Genomic DNA, 23,047 nt, shown 5'->3' with positions numbered 1-23,047 from the left:
TAGATGGATGGATGGATGGATGGATGGATGGATGGATGGATGGATGGATGGATAGATAGATAGATAGATAGATAGATAGATAGATAGATAGATAGATAGATAGATGGATGGATGGATGGATGGATAGATGGATGGATGGATGGATGGATGGATAGATAGATAGATAGATAGATAGATAGATAGATAGATAGATGGATGGATGGATGGATGGATGGATGGATGGATGGATGGATGGATGGATGGTTACTTTATTTATCCCAAGCTGGGAAATTCCGGTGTAACAGCAGCACGTTTCACACAGCACACTTTAAAAATATATACAATATCTACACAAATAAATGTAAAATATACGAATTGCAAAAAATATAGAGAATAAGAATTATATATTTAAAGAATTTACATGAAATATTAAGTGGAAAAATGGGATCAAAATTTGTTTTTTGGCTCCGACTCAGTTGAAAATCACAAATCACACGTAATAACGTAAACATGAAGCAATATAGACATACAGCATTTGACACAGAACGGAGAGAAACTGTGCTGCAAGCCGAAAATCACCCATTTTAACCTACACAAAACACACTTCGAACGCCAAGCAACTATATCAAATATATACATTATGTCTTACCTGTGATGTTTTGTCATGATCACTTTGAGCTGTAAGTGGCCTGTTGTGTGTTTCTACTGTGAAAGAAAAATTCTTACAGTGTGTTCACCTCCTCAAAGTTAGTGAATGGTGTTGTCGACGGGGATTCTACTGACTCTGACGTGTGATAGACGTGTCAATCATTCAGATTGACCAGTGGGCCGCTGACCTATAGCCCCGCTATGTGACGTTAGTGTCGCTGCCCCCTCTGACTTCATTAGAACGCACTTCAGATGAGCACCCGTCTTTGTTGTAATACTACGGAAGTGAGTTATCTTGTGAAATACAAAATACAGATACCGCCAAAGAAACAAACAGAAATCTGTACAGGTCTGTGATGTCCATACAAATTTAAAAAATATTATTTATACACAACATATAGGCTAATAATAATAATACATTAAAAGATATGAAACTGGGAAGCATGTCTGTTTATTTTCTTCCAGGTGTTTTTATTGGACAGAGTCCCTGTCTTTGATTTTTTTGTTTATTTCTTTTTTACACAGCGATGAAAACCTTCCCACTTCAGTTACTACTATTAGTACAAAATGTGGCATTTACAAAAGGATCATCTTTCAGACGGGACAGTGTGTTATGGTACAGCAGTGCAGAGATAGTGGCATCAGAAATGAGTAAACCTAAAGTGAATGATTACTTCATGAACGCAAGTTTTCCTGCTGGTGCTCTAAAAGCTACGTCTGAGTTTGACAACGGTTTATATAGACACGCAAAACTGCAGTATGTGCATTAAAGTGAAAAAAAGCGTTAACTTTTACAGCACAAAATGATGCAATGGATTTTATCTTGATGGATGACAGTTTGTCAAACATCTAGTTAGTTCGTATGCACTCTTGTCTCCATGTCATTAACCCTTGTTTGAATCGGAGACTGAACAACCTGCACCAGGATGTCTAACCCTGTTGAGATCTCCACAGGCGGAGGAACAGGGCAGACTGAAAACATTGACAAAAACAAGCGACACAGATTATTAATAAGACAAAACACATGAGGTAAACAAAAACATGTACATGTCATCATCCACATACCAAATATAGCTTTTCAAGTGACCAAAACATTGTACTTCATCAAAACCCAGACCTTTTGCAAAAACAGAAATGACAATTAATGTTTCTTTTGGGTACAATTGTAACACTCAATAATTTCCGGTCCTGACAGACATCTTTCCTTCTTTTCTATTACTATTCCTCATTTAATAACAACAATAATAATAGTAGTAGTAGTAGCACGTGGAAACAGGAAACAGAATAGTCACTGCCAGTTCCCTTGCTTTGTAAACAAACAAACAAATGCATAACCCCACTCCAGGGTGTCAGTCAGGAGGGTCTATCATCTCAGTCACCAGCCGTGTTCCAAGGGCTTACTGACTCCAGACAGTCAGGTTCTTTTCAAAGCAGTTCCTGCACAAACTTTATAACTCATCCTTGAGTTTAGAGTCTGTGCCATCATCCTCCTCCTCCTCTTCCCCCTCCTCTTCATCATCCTCCTCTTCCTCCTCCTCCTCATCTTTCTCTTCTGCCTCCTCCTCGTCCTCCTCGTCCTTTGCCTCCTCTCTCCTCTTGCTTTCATCCTCCTCGCGTTGCTTTCTCTCCTCCTCCTCTTGGCCTTCCTTCATCTTCTTCTCTGCATCCTGGCAAACGCAAATTATGAAGTCTTAAATAACACATTCCTTTACAATAAAAATTCACAAATTTACTTTATTTAATGCTGAACATAAACTGTGTATACACATATGTATTGAAGCTATATGAGCGGGACATTGGGCTGCATGCAGTTGGAAAACTAATCGAGATTAAAGTTTTGGACTTGCCTTTGTTTTACCCCATGTATCATTGCCAACTTCTTCTGCCAGGTTTGGGTCATTGGTGATCAGGAAGTTGTCAAAGATCGTACCAGACTTGACCTTCATAAAACCAAAGTCAAAAGCATGCATATTTTACTGTTGGTTACACAAATATAATAAAATTTCCCTTCACATGAAACAAAAAAACAATTTTGGACAAAGTAGACTTACTAAAACACACATTTAAAAAAGTTTAAAAGACACAGCAAAGTGTGCAAGTAAGAACGTTCCTGTTCCAGGCTGGATATGATTAAACTAATAATCATATGCTAGTTTCTTGTTCTTAATTTAGCAAACTGACTATTTCGCAGTAAAAAAAAAAGTCAGATTTATTGTCTTCTTACCTGCCACAAGTCCAGTCCAATCACACCAATGCTGTCATATTTGTAGATCTCCGAATCAGCTGTGTACTCCGGGTTGTCGATCTCAGGGTGGATCCACTTGCCCTTGTAGGCAGGATTGTTGATTTCTGTCGGCTTCCACTCACCCTGAGGACAGTAAACAGACACACAAAGACAGGGATCATGGTTAATGTTCTGGGAATCACAAAGCGAATAGATCTGCTGATTGACTAGTTTCTCTTGAATGAGGCAAAAATGCACTAATATGTTGTGGTACAAAACCACAACAATCAACAAACCACTACACATATGATATGGCGCCCTCTATGGGCTATGCATCAGGCCACAGCTGTTGAGAAGTGTCATCAACAGCCTGAATTCCTCCTGATCAGTTGTTTGTCAGACCCTGATGAAGAGCTACATTACATATTGTCGTGTTTTTTGTGGCTCACATGCTCGAGGAATATACTAAATATATCATCTGAAGACGGAGGATTGCTTTGGTGCTTTTTCCAACGCAGTCTGCATTGGTCAACAATAAAGACTCCTTGGATCTATTTTTTTGTCCAAAATCTCATATTGCACGATAATAAAATGATTATTCAATTTAAAGTCAGGTGTGTAAACATTTCGCCTATTCTATAATCTGCCAACCTCATGTGTCAAGTGACACATTTTTTGTCCAAGTCAGCGGCAAAAGTTAGCGTGGGAACATTTTAACTGTGGTCATTACATATATGTAACGTGATACTATACTACAATACAATTATAATACAAGTTTTACCTGTATTGAAATACAGGCATTGTTGAAAACCACTCGCTCACTCATAGTACAGGTGTAGTGTTGCATAAATCAGATTTTCACATTTATCCACTGATTAGTGTTACTGTAGGATCTTTAGCAGAAACTTGTGTACTTTTGTTGCACTGTATGTTTTTTTGATGACACTACATAGGACTTGTATGCGGAGAATTTCAAATAAGTAATATACAGAATTCCAAATTTAATACAGTCAGAGTTTTTACAGGCAAGTCTCCCCACTTGGCAACGCCCCAGGGCAGTCATTTCGGACTAACAAGACCAGGCTTTTATCTAAATGAATGGGGAGAGAGCCACAGTCATCATTTTTTTGGTTTCTGGGAAATAAAAAATGCATAGATTCACCAAGATAAGATTTAAAATGTTTTTTCCCCCCACAGGTTATACTTCTACTAAACATGTGCAAGGTTTTGCTTGTGTCAGTGCAACAACACATGTCCACCGAGAGGCTGGATATATGTCGGCCAACCTCCATCTTTGGTGTGATTGACTTTTCTGTTCCAAGATTCTGATGAAGACAGAGATCCTTTGTATCTCATGTATGACGTCTGGTCCACATAGCAAGAGGAGATCTAACTCAGACAGCAGTAGTGTAACCTACAGAAAGGAACGTGTGATTTGAGCGTTGAAAATTATTTGCCGTTCACCTTGTAATCAGGGTTGCTGACCATAGGCGGCTCCCATTCTCCATCCATCTCGTCATCCCAATCATCGGGCTTCTTAGCATCAGGATCTGGGATGTTCTCAGGTTTGTCCCAGTCCTACAAAAAAAGTGATATGAAAATGATGACATTTACATATTGTCAGTTTGCCGATGCTCTTGGACGAGATGAGTCTTCATGAGGTTTTTGGAGGTCTTGACTACATTGAACTGAATCAAAAACATTTTGATACCTGGGAAGGCTCAGACAAACTGACCTCTGGTTTCTTATCATCAGGGTTGGGAATCTGCTCCCTGTCGTCCCAGTCTTCTGGCTTCTTGGCTTCAGGGTCCTTGATTTTCTTGGGCGGCAGGAAGTCCCAGTCGTCCTCCAGATTACCAGACTCAACCTTCTTATTATCAATTTTGACCTCGTAGGTGTTGTCAGGGTTGACGATCAATGTGTACAAGTGGGTGTACTCATCATCCTGCGGGGCAGAAGGGGTATGTTAGAAGCGATTGATAAGGATTGTGTTTGATTCATGAATGATTTACATATAATGAGGTTAGAATGCAAAACACTTTCCACTTTTGACACACCCTGACTGATTATGTTTAATGGTGTTATGGACAATAGCAATGCGGCTACTACAAAAGGCCAAGAACTGGACCCAACAACATACAGGGTCATATCTTCATTCAATGGGAATTAGAAAAAGCTTTTGCCATTTCCCAATTAAAAATAAAAACAACAGTAATTTATTGATGTCTCACCTTGCACCGGACATCCTTGTTGATCAGATGGTTCTTGCCTTTGTAGTTAAAGATAACATGAACCTTCTTTGTGCCAGGGCCACAAATATCAGGACCTAAAACAAGCCGACAGAAAGAAGTGAACATATGTAATCCAGTCCATCCTTTAGAAGCAGAAACTAAGACAACATAAGAGATGAGAAACTTCAAACATAATAAGTTTAGAACAGTTTGGGTATACAACCCAATGAAGATATGTAAAACTGGTGAAAACAAAATAGGAAGAAATTTGAGAAGAAACCATCTTCCAGAATTGTAAAGGTGACTGGAAGCAGGCTTGTACTGATATCACTGAAGAATATATTACCATTCACGGACGAGTCTTTAGGCCTACACAGGGAACTGTCCAAACTTACCAAACATGATGTTGTAGACGGAGTCGCCATGCATGTCCTCCTGACTGAGGTCAGAGGGGAACAGTTTGATGTAGCCTCCACCGCAGTCGATGCTTTGCTCATGTTTCACAGTGAACTGGATGACCAGAGGCTGGCCCTGGTTGCTGAAGTCATCAAAACGGGTCGACATGGCGTAGAAGTGGGCATCCTCACTCGTCTGCAGACCTGCAGTGGAAACAGTGTCACTCTATTTAGAATATGTCACAAGAAGACATCCATGTTGTACAGGTGAGTTTGACTTGGAACTAGTCTCTTCTCAAGTTGGAAAAAAAAGAGAGACAGACTGTGACGATATCTCTGGAGCTGCTCCACAGACGGTGAGTAATGGAACAACTCTGAAACAGTCTGACTGCACCCCCTGGTGATTTCAGTGGGAAATGGGCACATCTTCAGGATTACAGCTAGAGGCCCTACATTCTTAATAAATGTATTTGGATGTAACGGATAAAACATCTAAAATGTTCACTGGTGCCACCACAAAGGTGTCTATCACCTCAAGTGTTTGTGCGTTGATTTCCATCTTAGAGAAAGGTGTACATTATAATTTTGGCTTTAGTGTAACTGGATTAGCATCATGTAACATTTGCTAAAGGACGGATCTCGCCTTCAATTTAGATGGAGTGCTTCCTCTGTGTTGTTCCACCTGCAAATGTAGCATCAAAAGATAATGAATTAAGAGAAAAGGGCAAGTGACATATAATTGTGCAGTGCAAGTCAGTTCAAACCAGATTGAACTTCTTCGACATGGGCTGCGAACAAACAGAAGACATTTAATCTTGCGCTTTAAACACCCAAGATTAATCTGGGTTAACGATCCTGCACAGAAAGATCCACAGTGTAAGGATAACTGTTAACCTCTCCACTCACCTTTGTCTTTCTCTGCATCTCCGTAGAACTTCCCTGCCGTCAGGACAAACTTGCCGTAGTCTGACTTGTGCTTGGATTCCGCCCAGCGACTCGTCCAGGAATCTGCACAAACAAGTTTGAGGTCCAGTTTACAGAAGAAGAAGAAGAAAAAAGCTCCACCACGGATGATGCACCTGTACTGACGATGCATAGGTGCAGGTGCAGTGGAAAATGTACATGCATTGTGTGGTGGCTGCTTTCACTGTCCACACAACGACGAGGCTGGTGGTGAGGGAAGAGGGCAGCTCTAGGTGAATGAGCAGGGCAGAGATGAGCAGGAGGGGGATGGGGGAGGCAGCGAGAGGGTGTGATGCTGGCTGGAGGTGCGGGGTGGTGATGAAGGGAGGGGGTGTTGGGGGGGTCAAAGATGAATGGCAGACATGTCAAACCGAATTCATCTCCAGCTTTGCGTTAAAAAGACAATGCTACATAAAAACGCTGTAAAATCACAAGATCACATAAAAATAAAAATCTTTCATTGAGCCCAGCAGAAGGGGAGTCTGCCGGTTCTTGCCTCCCACTCGATCCAGTCACGTGTGACATGTTAGCAGTTTAAACGGACCACAACACGGACAGACAGACGACGAAGGTGTAGTCGTGTGATGAAGAAGAACCTCACCCCCGTCTTCGAATTGCTCTCGGAAATGCACAGTGGACTCGGCCAGGACGGACGCGGCCGACACGGCCACCAACAGCAGCGACAGGGCTGTCATGGTGACGAGCGGAGGAGCCCAAAGACAAACCGACTCTAAACACGAAACAGTCTATTCAGCGTGTCTGCGGGTCACAGCAGCACCGTGTTCGTCCGTCCGGTCCGTCACACGGGGATGTCACAGTAAGGAGAAACGCTCGGGACGCAGCAGCCGCCGCTTCTCCTCTCGGCTCGGAACAGATGTCTCGATCTGATTGGACGTCGGCGTCCAGCCTCAACGAGGAAGCGTGAACGCGCGCGGCCAATCAGAGGAGAGCAAGTTTGGGCCCAGTGATCGCCGCGGCCAATGGGAGGAGACCACGCGTTTGCTTGATACACACCCAGGGAAGGGTGATGATGCGCAGCGTGTGGATCATAAGAAGAGAAAGAGAGAGAGAGAAAAAATTACAATAAACACGACTAAATAACAATAACATGAATACACTTTATTGTATATGTTTGTATTATATATAATTATTAATTATTATAATATTTAATTATTATGAAGCTAATGACGCTGGAGTCCGACAAAGACGTTTAGAGGAAGCTTTCCCAACCAGACCACATCAGACCAGGTCTAGATAAATAAATAAAAAACACTTTACTTTGTCCTGTCTAATCTGGACGAGATTGAACTAGAAAAGAGACATTTTGTTAAAAACAAAACTGTGAACTAATTAAATCTTCTCTTTTTCCACTTCAAGCAAATAAAAGAGCATTCAGGTATGTAAATGAATAGAGTTGAGCTTCTCTGGGTTACTATAATGTTTGACAGGTGAAAATACAGTGATTTCTGGATCACAATGGTGGAAAAACCAGTGGAATTGACATTTTGTTTTTTTACTCTCAATATCTAATAAAGGTTTCATAAACAGGTGAAATTAAAGTGTTAAGGCTCTAACTAGGGCTTCCCAAGTCTCAACACGCTTTCACACTAATAAGTGGAGCGGAAAATGGACAGTCTGTCCCTCGGTGTTGTTGAAACAACTTCCGCGTTGTAATTTGACTTATGCAGCTGTGAAAAACAGATGTCAAGATTTTTTTTAAAGATCCGTCAAAAGATGTTCTGACATCAGTGTTTTCCAAAAGTCAGACCATTTACTTGAAAGGGAAAAATTGTCAAGATAGTATTTTGAATGACATTTTGTCTGATTTCTGCTGCAGACGTTAATGAAACTACAACAATCCTTATTAAGAGCACATCTACGCAAGTTTTGTACCACAAGGTGCATTCATTAATTAAGAAGGATGATAGGCAGTGGTGACATGCAGACCTAAATACATATAACGAATCTGCTCATGTTATTGCATTAAAAAAAACAGCTCTTTATGGGTTTTAGTGTATTTGTTTATTTTTTTTAAACAATGTCATCATCATTTCTTTCAAACATTCTTCTTGTGATGTGACCTCTAAATCCAACCAAATCATACCTCTGTGTGTGTGTGTGTGTGTAAGAGATAAATAAATTAACCAAGCCTCAAAGTAAAATTCTGTATATTAAGCAATGGTGATGATAATAATAAAACATTTATCAGGTTCAGGTTCATATAGACCCTCTTAAAATCATTGAGATCAAACATAAATTATTAAAAGCATTATTCCTAAATCAAATTGCGCGCACACAAAAACCTAACTTTTTTTTGGAAATGATCTGGTCAACTCCTGTAACAATTTCAAGTAAAATGTCCATCATTGATGTTATTGTCAGCTGTTACACACTCCATACAGAACCCCTAAATGTGCATTCAAACAATTCCACAAAAATAATCAGATACAGTAACACGTTCAAATATGGCACAAATTAGGTCAATAAAGAAACTGCAATGTCTGACATGCAAATACTAACACATGACATATGACGTGACGTTAAAAAAGACCTCGAACTTTAATGTGTCTATTCCACTTTGACACTGCACAACCACTATTACTGTGCTGTTCACTTCTTCATCGTGAGGATTAAAAAGGCAGGTGAAGGAGAACAGCCACACACTGGACATCATGTTTGAAAGACGTCTCCTGCAATGGCACTGGAGTCTGCAGGGTGAGCCACGCTGCGGGTCTCTCGTAGTGCTGGACCTGCCCAGATGTTTGGCCTTTTCTGAGAGACCTGGACATACATATGTTGTATCTGTCTTTGTGTGTGTGTGTGAGGGGGGGGGGGTTACGTAGATCAGAGCAGAAAAGAGACATCTCGTCTGTGGCTCTGTGTGCAGATGGGCTGGTTAAGTAGTCTCACACCTCCAGCTCGGTCTCTCCCTCTATGGGAGGAAGAAGTTGATCCTCTGGGGTATGGACTTGCATCCCTGGGCTGAGAACAGTCTCTCCTCTTTAGGGACGTACAGCATGGCCTTGGCCACCTCATCCAGCGTGGCTTCGTCCGTCTCCAGACCCCGGGCTACGTAGGCGTCACGTGCACAGAGCTTCACGTGGCGATACTCCAGAGGCAAGAAGGGCACATAGAAATCGATGAGGTGGCCGGACATCAGCTCGCTCTGCGCAAAGCCACCTGGGAGAGAGAAACCACGCAGAAAATGTGCTAACAAATTCCCCCAAAACACAATTCAAGTTCCACCAAGCAAGATTTTTTTCATTAAGGTAGAAAAGATTTGCTTTCATGTGATAGGATAACTAACAACACTGATCCTGCCAAGAATCAATACCCCATCTGCAGCTCTCTGTAGCTTTCAGCTAATTGTCCTGGTCCAGCAGAACAGTTGAGCCAAGACATGCAGCTCACACAACAACACAAGAAATGTATTCACTTCCTGCCCGGGTAGAAATGGCAGAGAGCTGAGGTAAAAAAAAACCTGCTGCACACCTTGAGACTCCATAGTTTCTGTTCGTAGTCGATGCTCCAGGTCTTCCATTCCAATGTCCTCTCGATTTTGACCAGAGTGCCAGAAGTCCAGTGCCACATCGTTGATTGTTGCCCCACCAATATTACTGTAGAGATGATGAGCACAGCAAAGAAACATGGTGTGCAAAGCAGTGGAGGAGAGTTTTCTATGTATTTTGTTAAAAATGGATTATTCTTGGACAAATGATCACAGATTAGTGCGCTGTAGTCGCTTGCTGTGTTTAAATACACTGACAATTGTGACAGAAACGAATCTTCTCAAAAAGCAAGGGCTTTCAGTGAAAGGTAGTTTAATAAATGATTAATAATAATAAATATATATATTGTATATGAAACCTTAGAGTTTTCTCCTACATCAGATCACTTAGTGAAAAATGCATTTTCTCTAATTTTGACTGAACAGATTATCTGTCAGCAGAACCTCGACATGGGTAATTGAAAACTTGAAAAATTCATAAAAAGTGCTAATGCGGACAGAGGAAGGAAACATCCCTCATCACAGATGAACTCTCAGAATATCTGGGCCAGAGGCGTATTACACAAGCTTCAACAGACAGAACACACCTGCAACAGAGAACCAACCTGAGGAAGAGGAAGATGGCTCTGCGGTAGCTAACCCCGTCGACATTGTCGTAGTGATCCATGAAGGGCTTGATGGCATCGATGAGGCCTGGGTGAAGCTTCTCGGCCTCGTCGAAGATGAACAGAGTCTGGGGGCAACGCAACACCATGTCCCGGATGGCTTCTCGCAGCTGGCCCTGGAAACAGCGTGAAAAATCACTCAACTCTCTAAACATAGCCTACACAAAAAAATAAGAGTATTTATGACTGTTGTAATATTAACGAATGGTTAAAAGCTGGAAAGGATTTGTAGCATAAAATCTTAGCTAGTTTGTGTACAACAATAATTACCAGATCGATCTTTTTAATTAAGGTTTTTTTATGTTAAATATTTTTATGTAATAAATCCTGTTTCAATACTGATTTTTTTTTAATTTGTGTTCGAGCTCAGATCTAAGACACATTTCCATTCCACTTTAGCGAAGAGGGTAAAAAGGTAGATTTTAAAGAACGTCTTATGCTTATTTATTTTTATAGTATCACACAAGAGGTGGTTGTATAAGGGAGACCTTGTCGAGACACAGTCACAGTCCACATTTACAAATTCTGCAGATTCTGATAGGATGAGTTTAAAGGTTATCCTCTGTACTATACTCTGTTGAATCTTGTTCATTTGTGTAAGAATACTGTGTCAACATAATTTGGAAATCTAATGCAGTGATTGTGAAAGAATGTGTTCAGATGGGGCTGTGTTTGGCAGCTGTGAAACCGGTGGACAAATTTCAGGTTCCAAAAAGCCACGCAGTTCAGTACTGATCAATGTCTGGTCGGATCTGATCTTTATCTTTCAGATGCTGAACAAAAAGTTAACTAAACATTTAACTAAGCAGGCAGGGATCCAGCATGTTCCAGACGCAGATCAGTGGCCTCTGTGTGTCTCACCTTGTACGTGTCCACCAGTCTGGCGTGCGGGAAGTGGAAGGGGGCGATGAACAGCCGGACACACTCGCTCTTCACCCCGTCACGATACAGGTTGTCCGCGATGATGCGGGCCACATAGTTCTTGCCGGTGCCGGACCAACCGTGGAAGGAGAGCGTGAGCGGCTTGTTGGACTCTGGGTTGTTGATGAAACCCTGGGTGGCTTTCAGGACCACGGACTGAGCCAGGTGCTGCCCGTGGAGCTTCATCTGAAGGTCCCTGGCCAGACCTGCACCATGTGTGCACACAAGAGAACAATCTCAGCAACTTTGCAGTGCTCTGCACTGAAGTCACCTACTACACTACCAACCAGTATTGTGTAACAATATTCAGTGTCTTAAATAGAGCAATTATGAGAATTAACAGTTACTGAAAAGCTAATAAATGGCATCAAATTTTCTGGGCTGCTATGGTTGTGCTATACACCTAAAGACCATTGCTCATCAACATGTTGCCGTTCAAACCCACAATTGCTCAGAAGTCAGTACTACATTATGACAAGAGCAGGGGATGTTACTATATTATCAAACCTTTCTCGATGAGAATTTTCTTTGCATTGGATTTTTCTCACTTTGCTTCAAAGTTCTGGGCACGCCAGCTTCCAGTGTCTCTCTACAACTAACTAAATCCAAGTAGAGGTTCTACTCCTGGTGAAATACACAATCTAAATCTTCATGTTACTGAAATAATATAATTGTAAAGTATCATTTGCGTCCTTCAAAGTGTTCTTCTTCCCACAAACAAAATTAAACCTGTACAATCGTTGGAGAAAACCAGAACTTAACATCAACATCCAACCTAATCTATGGTTGCAACCTACAGTATGGACATTTCATGTATTCAAGTGCAAGAACAACAACATTTAATGTAAAGGTGATGCTTTTGAAAATTGCACATCTGCTGTGCTGTCGAGTGTTAGCAGTCTGTTTTAGGTGTCAGGCTCAAAAGTAAGAGTTACAGCAACTTTTATTATTGGTTATAAAAAAATAGGTCCTAACCCACTAAATATAGAGCAACAGAAAATAGTTTAAAAAACATAACATACTGTAACTCTCGGTGAAAGATTGCTTTTCATATTATCTGCACATACTTTTATACATTTCAACTTAATTTTTTTTAAATATTTAATTCTGTTGTATAGTTTTTCCATTACTGCTCCTTGTACTTGTACTACTTGTTTTAAATTTGTGTTGTTATGCTGCCATCGAAGCAAATTCCTTGTTTGTGGATATTTATGTTGACCATTTCACAATAGAGATGCTGAAATAGAAAAAAACAAAATCCATACAGTGCACAATCAGTACTTGTTTTGTACGTATTACAATTTCTATGCAATGCATCTCTCTCTCTCTCACACACACAGTGCTGTACCTGTGATGTTGTTGGTTACCCTGCAGTCTCCAGACTCGCAGCACTGGCCCAGGCTACAGTACCACTGGTGCAGCAGGCTGATGTAGTCCTGAGGGATCCCTGACCACAGGTCTCTGGTCGGAACTGAGAGCAACACAGAGAACCAGTCTTTACAACTGTGCTGCGACCATTCAGTAATACATCAACACTGTGGGGGAAGCCAATGAACATGCAGGCTGCAGGACCGGCTACACAGGCGTCATGTAACATTGATAACGCGTCGCCTCCTACCTTGCTGTGTAGCATCGTCTTGGTTGGGCTGACACTCCCCCTCCCAAATATTGCAATAGATGTAATTGAAATAGTAGCTGGACACGTTGGAGATGCTGTCGAGGCGGAAGAAGTCGGCCTGTGCGGACAGCGCCAGGAGCAGAGGCAGGAAGCAGCGCGCTGACATCGGGCTGGGGAGGCGGGTCCGAGCCGCTCGACTCGACGCTGACAAGCGACTCTCGGGGTTTCCTCTCCCATCGACGAGGAGCCGTCTGCGGCCGGTGCTCCGTGTGGGGGCCGAGTGCTCCTCTTCCCGGTGGTTGCTAGGGAGGAGCGAACGGGTTTTTTACGGTCTTCGAGGCGCTTGCGGGCGGACACTTAGCTCCGCCCATCTTTAAAGGGCCAGCTAGCGCAGTCATTGAACTGTAATGGAGATCATCAGGATGCTGGTTGCTTGTAGACATCTAGTAAGGCAGCTGTTATTTTATACACGATGTTTTGTATTGTACCGTGAAACATCTTAGAATTTGGGGGATTTCTCTTAAAATTTAGACCCAAGGTATTATATTGAAAATAGAAATGTCAGACCACTGTAATAAGCCTCATATCAACTTTTAATGTAGTGTGCAGGTGTTGCATAATCCAGTGCCAGTTTTTATAAATTACAATGTCCCCATCAGCTAACAGGGAGACACAAGTCCATTGCTAAGCAGTGTAGAGCCTCTACTTTGATCCTACTGAGTCAGTCATGGTGCTGGCCCACTCATTGATCAGTTGTTCACTATTATGATCTGAGTCTGCTTTTACATGCAATTTATTCACATCAAATGAGAACAAAGTATTTACAATCCAGTCTTTATTGTCATGGTGAAAAACAAACTATTTTGATATCATGGAACTAGATAACTTCAAATCATTGTCAACTTCATGACTCGTTCCACTTCAGTGTCGTGGTTGCCGTCGTTGAGTTCTCAGGGTCTTCAAGGATGTCTCCTCTTCTTTCCTGAGGAAACAGACCAGTGACATTAAAATAAAGTGAAGGAAACAGTCAACACAACAGAAAACATTTAGTGACCACAACCTCCTCAGACAATAATGGAACGGTATGGGTTATAATCAAGAGATATCATTTGGCAGAATCTTTTCATCATAGATGGAGTGGTCAATTTAATCTGGTAATGTGGTGCACCCAAATTTCTTAGATTCTAAAATGCTTACCAAGTTCAGGCGAGGAGATTCAGCTCTTTCCTGAGAGGAGAGAGAAATAACCTTATTACAAGTCAGTGACTGGTTGATATAACATTTCAGTCACTGGAGTTCTCAGTAACAGTAGTTGTCCACATTATAGTTCAGGTCAGACATTTGTTAAACATCACTGAACTTATGGTCATTTTGTAACTAGTTGGAGTCGCTCCTCACCTCAGTCTCTTTTCTTTGCTGTCGACACTGGCTCCAGTGAGCAGTCAGAGCCTGAAGAAGACAGACAATATAAGTTTAATAAGAACATGAAACATTAGGACGAATATTTTAAGCTGACCAGATCAGCTAGAGCTAATAAAACAAGACTCCATGATTTTTGTCAGTCTTTACTTTTTCATCACACAGGCCAGACTACAGGGATCGAGAGGTCCACAACAGAGATCCCTATTGAACATGTGCATCTTTTTCAGACCCAGATGACGTAGTTACGCGGTTTTATTTTTGTTAACAGGTTGTTTAATCTCCCTTTTAATCTTGTATAAGTGGTATCATGTTTATTAAATGAAGGATTATCAACTCCACAAGTCATCTGGGTCTGAGGTGATTGGAATGCAGTTTATCATACTCACAATGCTTGTGACATCTTGCGCACATGACTGTGCCGATCCCATTTGGTCTGCAAAGTCAAAAGAGCTTCATGTGAGATAATGGGAAGAAATTGTAGTCATTTTAATTTTCCAACAATCAGATCAGAAAACATGACGTATATCCTCAACTGGATCAGAGACCTGATTCAAATTCATCACGTCTGAATTTTGGCTGCAAAGTACTGATCCGAACACGTTACTCACCAGCATTTCTGAAGGAAGCATTGTCACCAGCATGTCTGAAGTATTGTCACCAACATGTCCGAAGCATCGGTCAGCAAAGATCACATGTCTGAGGAGAAGAGGGGATTTTACTACTGTGGCTAAAATACAATTAAGGGTTTAAGGACAACTACAGTCAACACGTCAGATAGGAGCGAAAGACAGAAAGCTTATTCTTCATAGTTAAATCTGCTGAACTATGCAATCATCATTGTGTTGAGCATCACTAAAAAAAAAATTAATACTTCAGGTCCACTCACCTTCATAGTCTTTTGTAGTCAGACACACGTTTCTGAAAATGAACAGAGGAAATGAAATTAAAACCTCACTCGTAATAAAGGTCACCTTCTAGGTTGTGTAAGCAGATGCATCAGTTAGGAGCGAAAGACATGTTTCTTCGTCACAGTTATCAGCTGAACTATGCTGTCATCACTGCATCAAAACAGTTTTTCAACAGGTCAAATCTTTTTAACAAACTCACCTCAACTGATCCACAAATGTTGGAACCAGACTGGCCAACATGAGGACAATCTGCAAGGAAAACGCCACGTTAGAAGCCATTTAAAAAAACAAAACCGTTATGGTATTTCTTAATCACTGCATCAGTAAAAAGTTCTCTTTCACTCTTTTTCAGAGAGATTCCCATTGTTTTTTAACAATATTCATCATTGTCAGTTTGTTTTATGGCCACAATTTAATCATTCTGGTCCATTACCTGTTTGAACGTTGTCAACCAGTCGTTTCAGTCAACATGACCACACCTGCAGGAACACAACACACATGAGCATTTCAAAATGATAATGTCACTTTCGGGCACCTCTTCCTTCAGTGCCTCAGATAAGTCAACTGGTGGTTGAGAGTTTCAACATGTGTATTTTCAAGAGTAGCAAATAAATGTCATCACAGCAGCACTGGGCTCATGTGCAGGATTTAAAAAGGCAAGACGGATGCTTCTCTGGGGTGTGGTGCGAGTCAAGTCCAGCCAGAGCTGCATCTCATGTTACTAACATTGCAGAATCCAAATGGAGTTGAGTGTCTACATTTCAAAGCAAGTCAGGAAGTGTGGATCCAAACGCAATACTCAAAATAATTAATTCCTTGTTCCCCTGGAGGAAATTATTAACTACCACTTCCTTCGTAAACGCATGATTTAATGGATGTCTACCCATGTTACTGGGGAGGCATGTTGAACTTTGTCACAATGCAAATGTGTTTTTTTGGGGGGATCACAGGGGGTTGTTTTAAGTTATGCGGGCCAAAAGTGGAAGACTTATGACCTGCAACTGGGTGGATATATCTCTGTAGTTGGTGATGTGCTTAACCCATCACAATTTTTCTTCTAAACTGCATCACAGCTAAGGAACACCTCAAGAGAAGCATAAAATCATCTTTACAGCCAAACACAAATAAACTGAGCGTCACCTCTTCTGCTCCTGGTCGTTCATCGTTTCTGGGTTTTGCAGAAACCTGTGGATTAACACAGATCTTAGTACAGTGCAGGTGATATCAAGAGGAGCATTACAGCTTTAACTGAAGTCTCAGTATATGATTACTCAGAAATCGCTTCTGTCCACTACTCTTATAATCAAAAATCATCAGTGACTTCCAGTTATAAGTAGAATAGATACATTTAGAAGAACTGCAATTACCTGTTTAGTATTAGATGACTCCCAACACCATCATTTAGGCACATGGATATGAACCTGCAGAAAGAGCACTTTAGATTAAGAGCTCAATCTATACAACCCATGTGAAGCAGTTTTAGAAATCACTTCAATTAACTACTCACGACGACACGCCAAATAATATTTTAGTTCCTCACCATGTGATCGGCAGCGTCATTCTGAAGAGCTCCTCCACGGGTCTGCAAACACATTGGAGCAATAATTAACAAAAAAAATATACAAGTCTGTGCTTATTAGATTTTTATCACTACTTAGGGTAACATGCTTCATTGCCACCTGCTAATATTTTAACAGCTGCGCAGCAAACAACAAAATACCCTGAATCGGCTGAAAGCCATTGTCCCGTGCAGTCAGAAGAGTTGGCATTTCCTCACAGTCATTCAGATGTCCCTACCAACATTTATATCATCATGTAGCACTGGGGCGAGGCTGCACAGAGATGATTCAGCATCTCGACATGTGCGGTGAAACACGTGGCTGAGGCCTGCTGCGGCTAACGTGGCTAACACTGCTAGCATCGGGTCACTACTTCTTAGGACGCGAAACACGTTATTAAAATACAGCACGGGTTCAGCATGAGACACGTATACATACATGTGAAAGTCTGAGGATATAGTAACAACTGAATGGCACCATGTAAAGTCGGGTGAAGACCAGCAGCCGCTGTAAAGTTGTGCCATACATACCTGAGGGAAAGTGAGCCGGAGAATGAGATAGAGCGAAGGGTGCAGGGCCCTTTTATTGGGAATATCGCACTGGCTGATGGGAAAAATATTCCGACGACTAGCGCCCCTCCTGGTCAAATCCATGGACGTGTATTTCGTTTTTATTACGTTTCCTCATTGATACCCCCCCCCCCACACACACAAAAAAATGGTAGGTTAACAGTTAGTTTGCATGTATTATTAAGAATGTAGTATGTAAACATCTATGTATATATGTATGTAGGACGTATGTAAATGTAATTTGGCCATTTGTTTTTACATGAGGCACCTACACGGACACCTATTGCCCGTAGAAAGTAGCGCCTAGAGGTCCTTGCAGGCAGTTGATCCTGTCGCATGAGGTTAATAAAAGCTTCCTCTTAAGTTCTGCTATAATATATTTACAAGCGTGTAAACAGGACAATATTAATATTCACTCAGTTGGTATTTTATTATGGACACCAAGCTAAACGGTCCTGTTAAAAAAAACAAAACCCCAAAAAACCCTCCCATCACTTAAGTGTGCTATGACCTGGATGAATGAGAATATCCGGCATGGAGATTTTGAACATTAAAGATTGAAATGTTTGATCAGTTTGGAGGATGTAGTTTCTGTTTTAAAGCTCAATGACTCCAACGCCTCACTGTGTAAAGCAATACTGTGAGTGTAGTTTGTGATGTAGCTGATATTTAGTAGGTACATTTGTTTACCGAGTTCATTATCATACATTTACATGTCCGTGTGTGCGACTGTCGGTATGTAAACTGAACTGAAGTGAAGGAACCATGACAAAATATCACAGAATTAAACTCATGGAGATTTAATATTATGCATTAATAAACATACAATCAATGGTTATGATCAGAAGGGGAAAAAAAATACATTTTGTTTTCGATTACTCTCCATCAGACGACAGTGATACTGAAATGTATGGCAAGGCCTCAATTCAATTTAATTTACAAAGACAAACCATGGAGGGGAAAAAAGTAGTAACTTCAAATTTAACTGGACTCTGAATTTCATTTGGGTTGTTTCTAAAAAACCTTTTTTTGTCAGATTCAGAGGATTAAATTCAACTGCAGCAACAATGTCTTTATAAATCCCTTTAAAGGATTAATTGAATTGAAGTCTCAGAAGTTCTTTTACTGTACTTACTTCCCTCAGATTATTTAATGTAATGGCCAAATTTCTAAGAAAGCCAAATCATAAGATAAGGGGGGTCTGTCATGAGCTTGATACAGCATTAAGAGATGTTCTCAGGCATTTTCAGGTGAACTTTGTATTGTTTTTTTTTGTAATTTCTGCATATTGAAATATGACGGCATTTAGATTCAACCTACGTAGCTGTAAATAAGAGAATGAATAATAGTTCAAAAAGCAGAGGTTTACAATAGGATAAATACTGCCCTCTATGTGGTTCCTCTCTTGAAAAACAATGGACAAAAAAGAGATTACAAGAAAACTGAACCAGTATAATGCAGTTTGGCCAGAGCAGCACTATGAAACAGAAATAGTGTTTAAAAGGTGAACTCGTGTTCCTCTTTCTCGCTCCTTACACTCTGACATGAGTACACATCCACTCTGGTATCAGTGAGTTTGGAAAGGACACAAGAAGAGATGTAATGTGCAGAACAAAAGGGAGACTTCACAGACTCAGTCCAAACCTTACCTCCTCATCATTATCACAGACCAGCAATCCAGAAAGACAAAAAATATGTAAACAATCATTTGTTCATAAATGCTTTCAGGTAGCATGGAAACATGTTTTAGAGGATTCTTTGTTCTCCACCTGGATCAAAGTTCCTTCAGCCTCTTCTCTAAACCTTTTTTTTGGCATAACGGACATACAAACATGTCCAGTGACAGGCAACAAATGATTTCTATATTGCATATATATTCCATAAATCTGTGCTGTGGGTTATGCAGGGCTTTATTTCTGGAAACACTTGAGACACCACCAAATAGGCGGCAAATTAACTTTAAAAACGTGAACAAAACATCAAAACGAGAAAATGGAATGATTCCTAAAGATGTAAAGCCATACATTTCATATCCTCAAATATTTTACACTATTGCCAGAAAGAAAAATAAACAGAGCATTGAAAATAAAAAAGAATACATATTTATATATCAATCATATGTATATATCTATATATAAACAACAGTAATAACTAGTTGCAGGGAAGCAGAGAATTTCTCCCCCGCCCCTTTAAGATCAATCCGTCCCACCGTTATAAGGCTGTCAGACTCTCAGAGGGGGCGGCAGCTTTTTTTCCCCTCAGTCACCAGATTCCCTGAGATGTAGAGCTCTGTTTTATTTGACAAGGTTTATTTGATTTGAACACAAACCACACAACCCTTTACCCCCCACCCCCAACCCCCCCAACAAATGTGTAAGGAAATGAGTGCTGCTCTGGCTCGTCGTGGAGCTGATGATGGGTGTGGTCGTGAAGCTGATGGAACAGAGTCGAGAGACGAAAAGCGGAAAGACGCTCCCATCTCGTCTCAGTGCAGACAGGTCTCATGATGACTGGTGTCGATGGAGATGAAAGTGAGTTTGCCCAAAGAAGGAGAAGAGCGTTGCTTATTTTCCGGTTACATCTTTGATGCTTTCCCATTCGATTTCATTCATTTCCATTATTGTAGTTTTACAGTCAAATGCAAAGCTGTGTACATATTCAATCATCAGTCATTCCAAGGCTTGGATAAGAAGTGTGTTTTTTTGCAAAAGAGTTCTTATGAAGACTCTGCCGTGTGTGCATTTCTTTATGCATACATGTGTGTGTTTGCATCCGAGTGTGCGTCTTCTCACTGCCTCTGAGAGGCTAATCTCTTTAATAGAGGTTCATCGTAGACCCAGCACTCCCCGTCCTCGTGGAATAGCTGCAGAAACACACAAGCGATACAAAGTATTACTCAGTTATCTGAAACAAATATATTAAAACTGAACACAGAATAAAACTACAAGATTATCTGACATTTCTAACACTGATCTCTCTCGACCAATGAAATAGAGGGCGTCTGTGTACATTTACTTAATGGAGTAGGTATGTGATGTATTATGACTGTATGTATGAATGTATAATGTTACTGACAATGAGGACTGAATACAATCTGTTAGCTAAAAAATAATTACATCTTTTACATAGACCTTTGCTCACGTTATATCCCTTTATGTTGTATTTAGAATTTGTCATCTGATGTTCAAAAAAACAAGATTATATAGTCAATTATAGGAGAATAGATTTATGTTAATATAATATTTTAGGAAGGTGTGGTCTCCTATGACATGTTCTTTCATGTAGCTAATAAACAAGGTTAGAAAGACTCACCCTCGTCTCCCACTGCTGCTCGTTCTCCTTCCTCTCTCGTGCTTCGGCTCTCTGTTTCTCCTCCAACCGGTGTTTGGCATCTGTCGCTTCATCAATGTCTTTCAGCTTCAGGTTCAGCGTCACATCTCTCCACAATCTGATGGATCAGGTAAAGGAGGTAAAGGTCAAATACACAAACACATACTTTTGGACATTTAGGCTACATCCATACTAATACGTTTTTGTTAAAACCAGCATTTCAAAACTAAAACGATCTCTGTATCAGAAGTAATCCCAGTGAAACAACAGTGATGAAAAGTAAGACGAGGGATTTCTTGTCTTGACCCGACGACGATGTGACTTACAGTGAGTGCTAGAAAAGTTTTGTCTTCACCGCATGTATTCGAGTCATGACGGATAATAATCATGGAAGCAAATACAGGTGACTGAGCAATTATTTCCAAACGTCTCCTTTTCTGTCTGTCCATACCACAACGCTGCCCCAGGGTTTTCAAACTAAAACTTCTCAGTTTCAGGAGCTCAAAAACACCGGAGATGTGTGGACGGCAGGCGAAAACGTAGCAGAAGTGATGGAGTAGTATGGATGTAGCCGTAGAGTAGCATTTTGTTTAACAATGTCATTTCTCACCTTCGGGACTCGTACTCAAGCTGGTCTTCCAGCTTTCTCACTTTCTTCTTGACGATACCCAGCCTCTTAGTGTCTATGAACACTGTGTTCTCCTAGAATCACACAAAACACATTCATTTTTTAATTAAACATTTCAATGTATTAACTTTATTTACAGCAAGACTCTTTCCTTTAGTAGTTATTCCCATATCCAGTGAATGCGGAGATTTTGTTTTTGTTCAGCTAACAAATGATTATTAGTTTACTCTCAGTCTGATCCATACCCTTAACCACCCAAAGGAAAATACAAAAAGAAAACTCACTCCAGTTGCCCACTTGGCGTACATCACTCCATTCCATTCCCCTTCAATGGAGCAGAAAGACTTCTTATCATTGGGTGGGCTGAAAAAGACAAAAAAAAGAAGTGTGGTATATTTACTTGACTCCACTATCAGTCTATCAACTGTGTTCTAAAATGTCATTTGCAACCATTTCCCTCTTACAAAATCTCAGCAGTGATCCTGTGCTTCTTTCCTCCATAGAAGGGTTTGGTGTGGAACACAATGTTAGCGCTGTAGCCAGACTTGGAGCAGGAGATGTTGCACTCCCCACCCAGCTCCACCCATGGCACAGTCAGAATTGACCTGGACAGACAGACTCAGGTCAGTGAAGCAGACGGTAACGATCAGAAAGTAATAAAGTGATGATGAGGGAAGAAATTACACTCACCTGCCATATCCATTAGGGAAGGTGAGGATGTAATGTTCATCGTGCTCCAAACATGACACACAACCTTAAAACAATGGAACAGAAATATTACACCTCGTAACAGAGTGTGTTTTTGGGGAGTGTATGACACGTACTTCTTACATACCTTGGCCGATGTTGTGGACGCCTATGGACATGCCTAAGAACTTTGACTTGGTCCAGATGTGAGCGTTGAACTGGATCTTCTTATTTAAACACTCTGCGTAGAATGCAGAAACTACAGAGAGAAGAGAAGAAACACTGATGAGTTTGGACAAAAAGAGAAACAAGCAATGGTCCAGTATCTTAAAAAACAACAACAACTTTCATTTACATTTTCAAGATCCTATTTTAATATATTCAAATCATCAGCAAATATTCTCTTTACTAAGTATTCTGGCCCGATATGCTTAAAAAAATGAGTGGTTGCGGGTTTTGGCGACTCTTTGTAATCATTCAGAAGAAGGTTGGACACTCACTGGGTGGGTGGTGAGAGACCTGCTCCGCAACAAAACAAACACTATTGGTTGAAGACCAGGGAACTGGACCCTCTGACACCGTCTCCTGAACAGTGGTCTAAAGTATTGGATTGAGAAGAGATTAAACCAACACTTGTTCCATGTTGCAGTTGTGCAAAAAAAAAAGAAAGACTATATCCTCACACACGCACACATTAATCCTCTATACTGTATCTTTACATAGATAATAGTTGTTTGCTGCCATGTAAATGTTTTAAATGTGGTGTACATGCATATATAACCTTCAAGTTTA

At 40.8% G+C, this 23,047-nt stretch overlaps 3 protein-coding genes and 7 non-coding genes across 18 annotated transcripts in view; all 10 read right to left on the bottom strand.

The window, feature by feature from the left end:
- Positions 1-1,062: 1,062 nt before the first annotated feature.
- On the bottom strand, positions 1,063-7,324 carry calr (calreticulin). The gene is made up of 9 exons (XM_035648153.2): positions 7,042-7,324; positions 6,384-6,485; positions 5,478-5,681; positions 5,083-5,177; positions 4,587-4,796; positions 4,316-4,429; positions 2,852-2,995; positions 2,475-2,567; positions 1,063-2,294 (listed from the first exon to the last, which is right to left on the bottom strand). The coding sequence occupies exons 1-9, from the start codon at positions 7,133-7,135 to the stop codon at positions 2,076-2,078; spliced, it is 1,275 nt and encodes a 424-aa protein (XP_035504046.1). The 5' UTR covers positions 7,136-7,324; the 3' UTR covers positions 1,063-2,075.
- A 1,119-nt stretch (positions 7,325-8,443) lies between these two features.
- Positions 8,444-13,508, bottom strand: tor3a (torsin family 3, member A). Its single transcript, XM_035648147.2, has 6 exons — positions 13,153-13,508; positions 12,883-13,005; positions 11,475-11,740; positions 10,554-10,729; positions 9,933-10,057; positions 8,444-9,620 (listed from the first exon to the last, which is right to left on the bottom strand). The coding sequence occupies exons 1-6, from the start codon at positions 13,316-13,318 to the stop codon at positions 9,373-9,375; spliced, it is 1,104 nt and encodes a 367-aa protein (XP_035504040.1). The 5' UTR covers positions 13,319-13,508; the 3' UTR covers positions 8,444-9,372.
- Positions 13,509-14,212: 704 nt separating this feature from the next.
- On the bottom strand, positions 14,213-14,287 carry LOC118318887. Its single transcript, XR_004795850.1, has one exon. It is a non-coding gene; the product is annotated as a small nucleolar RNA SNORD47 (small nucleolar RNA).
- A 161-nt stretch (positions 14,288-14,448) lies between these two features.
- On the bottom strand, positions 14,449-14,512 carry LOC118318893. Its single transcript, XR_004795856.1, has one exon. It is a non-coding gene; the product is annotated as a small nucleolar RNA SNORD78 (small nucleolar RNA).
- An 824-nt stretch (positions 14,513-15,336) lies between these two features.
- On the bottom strand, positions 15,337-15,420 carry LOC118318889. Its single transcript, XR_004795852.1, has one exon. It is a non-coding gene; the product is annotated as a small nucleolar RNA snR60/Z15/Z230/Z193/J17 (small nucleolar RNA).
- A 142-nt stretch (positions 15,421-15,562) lies between these two features.
- On the bottom strand, positions 15,563-15,641 carry LOC118318890. The gene has a single exon (XR_004795853.1). It is a non-coding gene; the product is annotated as a small nucleolar RNA snR60/Z15/Z230/Z193/J17 (small nucleolar RNA).
- Positions 15,642-15,795: 154 nt separating this feature from the next.
- On the bottom strand, positions 15,796-15,877 carry LOC118318881. The gene has a single exon (XR_004795845.1). It is a non-coding gene; the product is annotated as a small nucleolar RNA SNORD79 (small nucleolar RNA).
- An 857-nt stretch (positions 15,878-16,734) lies between these two features.
- Positions 16,735-16,804, bottom strand: LOC118318894. Its single transcript, XR_004795857.1, has one exon. It is a non-coding gene; the product is annotated as a small nucleolar RNA SNORD75 (small nucleolar RNA).
- A 422-nt stretch (positions 16,805-17,226) lies between these two features.
- Positions 17,227-17,307, bottom strand: LOC118318888. The gene has a single exon (XR_004795851.1). It is a non-coding gene; the product is annotated as a small nucleolar RNA SNORD74 (small nucleolar RNA).
- A 1,087-nt stretch (positions 17,308-18,394) lies between these two features.
- The window catches only part of osbpl9 (oxysterol binding protein-like 9), a 32,000-nt gene continuing 27,347 nt past the window's right edge, over positions 18,395-23,047 (bottom strand). For all 9 annotated transcript variants that reach the window (XM_035647397.2, XM_035647398.2, XM_035647400.2 and 6 more), the window contains 8 exons: positions 22,756-22,852; positions 22,404-22,514; positions 22,259-22,322; positions 22,033-22,173; positions 21,853-21,931; positions 21,551-21,642; positions 20,923-21,058; positions 18,395-20,473 (listed from right to left, as the gene is read on the bottom strand). In XM_035647397.2, the coding sequence (XP_035503290.1) occupies positions 20,399-20,473; positions 20,923-21,058; positions 21,551-21,642; positions 21,853-21,931; positions 22,033-22,173; positions 22,259-22,322; positions 22,404-22,514; positions 22,756-22,852 (795 nt within the window). In that variant the 3' untranslated portion in view covers positions 18,395-20,398. The remainder of the gene's footprint in view (positions 20,474-20,922; positions 21,059-21,550; positions 21,643-21,852; positions 21,932-22,032; positions 22,174-22,258; positions 22,323-22,403; positions 22,515-22,755; positions 22,853-23,047) is intronic.

The sequence above is a fragment of the Scophthalmus maximus genome, chromosome 13, assembly GCF_022379125.1.
Source record: "Scophthalmus maximus strain ysfricsl-2021 chromosome 13, ASM2237912v1, whole genome shotgun sequence".
NCBI classification, from domain to species: domain Eukaryota; kingdom Metazoa; phylum Chordata; class Actinopteri; order Pleuronectiformes; family Scophthalmidae; genus Scophthalmus; species Scophthalmus maximus.
Note: the sequence above shows the minus strand (reverse complement) of the source record. Positions and strands in the feature narration are given on the sequence as shown.

Coding starts and splice junctions, on each gene's coding strand:
- tor3a (XM_035648147.2), bottom strand. CDS start 13,318: ATGTCAGCGCGCTGCTTCCTGCCTCTGCTCCTGGCGCTGTCCGCACAG. Junction 10,730..11,474: donor GACTGGTGGACACGTACAAG/GTGAGACACACA, acceptor CGCTGTTTCCAG/GGCCAGCTGCGAGAAGCCAT. Junction 9,621..9,932: donor AGAAACTATGGAGTCTCAAG/GTGTGCAGCAGG, acceptor TCTCTCTCCCAG/GTGGCTTTGCGCAGAGCGAG.
- calr (XM_035648153.2), bottom strand. CDS start 7,135: ATGACAGCCCTGTCGCTGCTGTTGGTGGCCGTGTCGGCCGCGTCCGTC. Junction 4,797..5,082: donor ACAAGGATGTCCGGTGCAAG/GTGAGACATCAA, acceptor TCTGCCCCGCAG/GATGATGAGTACACCCACTT. Junction 2,996..4,315: donor TCAGCAACCCTGATTACAAG/GTGAACGGCAAA, acceptor TACTGTCCTCAG/GGTGAGTGGAAGCCGACAGA.